The sequence below is a fragment of the Contarinia nasturtii genome, unplaced genomic scaffold (assembly GCF_009176525.2).
Source record: "Contarinia nasturtii isolate CC-2019 unplaced genomic scaffold, AAFC_CNas_1.1 Cnas_scaffold_3952, whole genome shotgun sequence".
Taxonomy (NCBI): domain Eukaryota; kingdom Metazoa; phylum Arthropoda; class Insecta; order Diptera; family Cecidomyiidae; genus Contarinia; species Contarinia nasturtii.
This window is the reverse complement of record NW_022201248.1, coordinates 1-4,282: the sequence shown is the minus strand read 5'-3', so window position 1 is coordinate 4,282 and position 4,282 is coordinate 1. Positions and strand designations below refer to the sequence as shown.

Sequence of the window (4,282 nt, the reverse complement as noted above, 5' to 3'; positions counted from 1 at the left end):
CCAGATCATAAATATCACAACAGCATGCTCTGCCCAAATACAATTTCATCGGCTAATGCGGCCATGAAAGCAGTTGGCGATCAAAACAAACGCAAAAATTGGAGAGGCAAGCAGCCAAATCCCAAGAGACAATGCAAAAACGAAAGTAGTAAAGTTTCAAAGCAGAGCAAACTACATTCGTCAATCAACAAAGTTGGCGACTGGGCATTAATGGCGCAAAGCAACGCAATTAAAAGCATTAACCCAAAATGCCAAAGTAAGTTTGAAAAAACAACATTGTTAGCAACATTAAATATTCTCATAGAGATGCTAATGACTAAGATAATTGTTTATTGCAGAACAATAGCGGACACAGGTGCGACACTCAATTGTGTCACACTAAACTTCGTGATGGAAAACAAGCTGCCAACCACGAAATGTCAAAAAAGAATATTAGGCGTAAGCGGCCCAGAGATTATAAAGCATAAAATCATAGCAATAGTCAGACCATGGTTTGATAGCGAGTTTGCAATCAAAACCGAATTTTTTGTCCTAAAACAACTGGATGGAATTTATCCAGAACGACAAATCAACGTAGCCAAAGATGAAATAAAACATTTAGTTTTAGCAGATGAGAATTTCGATATGCCAGCTCCAATAGATGCACTAATTGGAGTAGAAATGTACTCAGATATAATAGAACCCGGTTTATATAAGCATAAAGACGGTGCAATAATGCAAGCTACACGATTTGGTCACATAATATTAGGCAAATTTATTACTAAGCATCAAACTAATGATTTAATCGCATTAAATGCTATGCAAAATGATGTTTTTAATATAAATAAAGATAAAAATGAAAAATTACAGAATGCATTATCTAAATTCTGGGAAATTGAGGACACAAACAAATGCGAAAGCAAAATAATCTTGAGTGAAGAACACCGCATGGTGGAAGAATTGTTTAAGAAAACATACTACAGAGAAGCAAATGGTAGGTATGTTGTAACTATTCCAATTAAACCAAAATGCAAAGGTTTAGGCCATTCAAAAGCTATGGCAAAAAAGCAATTCATGCAGTTGGAAAGCAGGTTTAGAAAAAACCCTGAATTGAAACAAAAATATACAGAATACATGAATGAAAATATGAAGCATGGCTACATGCGCCTAGCTGACAAGCCAAAAGCCGGCGAATTATGCAATTGGATACCACACCATGCAGTTTTGAAAAAATTCAGAGTAGTGATGAATGCATCACAGCCAACATCAAATGGTGAATCACTAAATTCAATTCAAATGAAAGGCCCAAAGCTACAGTATGACTCTCAACTACAAACAATGCGTTTTAGGAGACATAAACATGCAGTAGCGACGGACATTACAAAAATGTTCAATAAAGTTGGACTTAATCCCAACCAATGGAATTTGCATAGATTATTCTGGCGTGATTCCGAAAATAAAGAGCTCAAAGAATATGTTATGACAGTAGTGATTTTTGGCGAGGCTTCATCACCATACAATGCAGTACGATCGATGATTCAATGCGCAAAAGATCACGCAGATAAATATCCAATGGCATCAGAAACAATCATAACATCATTTTATATGGATGACGGAATTTTCGGATGTGATACTATCATTGAGCTCAAAATCTTATGCAAAGAGGTTGAATTCATATTAGGTCAAGGCCATTTCACACTAAAAGGTTGGACATCAAACTCTGAAGAAATTGAAAAGTATTTAAATTCATCAGCTTCCGAAGAAGTTATCATAGGAGAGAAAGATGAAGAAAAAATACTAGGCCTACGCTGGCTAAAGACGACTGATGAATTATCAATTGTCGTCAAAACAGATGGAACAAAAAAATGCATCACTAAAAGAAGCATTATGAGTGAAATTGCCAGATTATATGATCCAAATGGGTTCATAGCACCCATAGTGGTCAGAGCAAAAATGTTAATGCAACAAATTTGGCGGCTCAAAGATATAAACTGGGACGATAAAGTTCCAGCAGATATAAGCAAGGAATGGGCAGACATCTATGCAGATCTCCCATTACTGAAGAATTTCAAAATAAATCGTTGGTTGAACATCAACAAAAAATGCAAAACAGAGGTCCATGCATTTTGCGATGCATGCGGAAAAGCATACGGTACATCCATTTATGTAAGAGTAGAAAATGAAATGAAAGAAATTTTCTGCTCATTATTATCTGCCAAATCAAAAGTAGCTCCGCTAAAGGACATGACAATTCCAAGGCTGGAACTGCTTGCAGCACATATGCTAGTTGAACAATTAGAAGCAATTGTTGATGCATGCGGGTTTGAATATTCAAATGTAACACTTTGGTCGGACTCAATGGTAGTGTTAAGCTGGATTAAAAAATCACCTACCGAGTTAAAAGCATTTGTGTCACACCGAGTACAAAGAATACAAGAAAAAACAAAACAATGCAAATGGAAACATGTACGATCGGGTGACAATCCAGCTGATTTAGTTAGCAGAGGAATGAATATGCAAAAATTTCTAAAAAGCAAATTATGGTTAGAAGGCCCAAGCTGGCTAAGGCAAGCCGAAAAAGAATGGCCAATACCAATGATGATAATCTCGCCAGATGAAATAAAAGAGATAGAAAAAGAATGCAAAGCAAAAGAGCCGGTGGAAAAAATTTTCAATATGACTTCGGGAGTAGACCGTACAGTCCTTTACAATAAATTCCAAAGCTGGAACAAAATATTGAATGTCACCGCCTATGCACTTAGAGCAATTCGTAAAATCAAGCCAAAGACTATATTTATAACATCCGAAGAACGAAACAATGCGATCGAATATTGGATTAAATACGAACAAAACATAGCGTTTAAGACGGAACTCAAATGCATTAAAACAGGCGATATGCTGCCACCCAAAAGTACGATTACGTCACTCAGGCCATTCATAGATAAAAATGGCTTGCTAAGAGTAGGCGGACGTATAGACAAAGCAAACATTGCATACGAAAAAAGGCATCAATATATCATTCCTCAAAAGTCAAGACTCTCCTTTCTGTTGTTGAATCACGCGCACGAAATGACTATGCATGGTGGTGTACAAATGATAATGCACTACATCCGGAAAAGATTTTGGATCCCAAAATTAAGATTCGAAACACGAAAATTTATCGGAACATGCACACGATGTGTTAAGCTAGCACAGATCACGGCAGATCAAATAATAGCTGAACTGCCAGCAATAAGACTAAGACCAGCGCCGCCATTTCAGCATGTCGGCGTCGATATGGCCGGTCCATACCAAATGCGAGTATCAAATAAAATAAACGCAAATACAAGAGCTCGACAAATGCCAGATATGAAAGGCTGGATAGCAGTATTCGTTTGTCTCGTCACTCGTGCCATTCACTTAGAAGCTGTTGAAGGCATGTCATCAGATGATTTTCTCGTCGCCTACACAAAATTCACAAGCAGAAGAGGCGACCCAGAGAAGATCTACAGCGACAACGGTACGAATTTCATAGGCGCAAATAAAGAGCTGAAAAATGCGTTGGAAAGTTGGCAAAGCAGCCAAGTTCAACGATACGTGCATTTAAAAGGTACAGAATGGAAGTTTATAACTCCATCAGCTCCACATGAAGGAGGCATTTGGGAAGCTGCAGTTAAGCAAATGAAGCATCATTTGAAACGCGTCATTGGTGTACAGAAATATTCATTTCAAGGCATAACCGCCCTGCTAGCTGGCGTTGAAGCATGTCTGAATTCCCGCCCACTATGCAAATTATCAGACGATCCAGACGATCAACAGCCACTAACACCTGCACATTTTTTAATTGGCAGACCATTAAAGCTACCGATGTACGAAAAAGCAGATTCGCCACCATATAGCTTAAAGCGGCTATATGTGCAATTGCAATTCCAAATACAAGCATTTTGGAAGCAGTTCTCGAATGACTACATACAGTCACTCTCGCAATTGCCCAAATGGAAAACAGAACAATCGAATCTGAAAATCGGTCAACTGGTCGTAGTCAAAGCTGACAACATTGCACCTACATACTGGGCAATGGGAAGAATCATGCAGATTCATAAAGGTGAAGATGGTAAAGTGAGATCAGTCCTACTAAAGACGCAAACAGGCCAAATAGAGCGGTCAATAAGAAAAGTATGCGTCCTCCCAGATGACATAGAATTGTCTTATTGGAAAATGTAAATGCGTACATAGTCCAGTTAATGAGTTAAAAGCTAACCTTTTAACGGGGGGAATGTTGTGAGTGCTATGAGCATAATGCATACTCATACACTCACACACT

General features: G+C 38.1%; 1 protein-coding gene across 1 annotated transcript; it reads left to right on the top strand.

Annotated features, from left to right (window-relative positions):
• Window positions 1-248: 248 nt before the first annotated feature.
• On the top strand, window positions 249-4,072 carry LOC116350244 (the record flags this gene model as incomplete). The annotated part of the gene is made up of 3 exons (XM_031781986.1): window positions 249-256; window positions 339-2,059; window positions 2,207-4,072. Coding segments are annotated over exons 1-3 (3,595 nt in total), but the record flags the coding sequence as incomplete, so codon positions are not given.
• Between the last annotated feature and the right edge of the window lie 210 nt (window positions 4,073-4,282).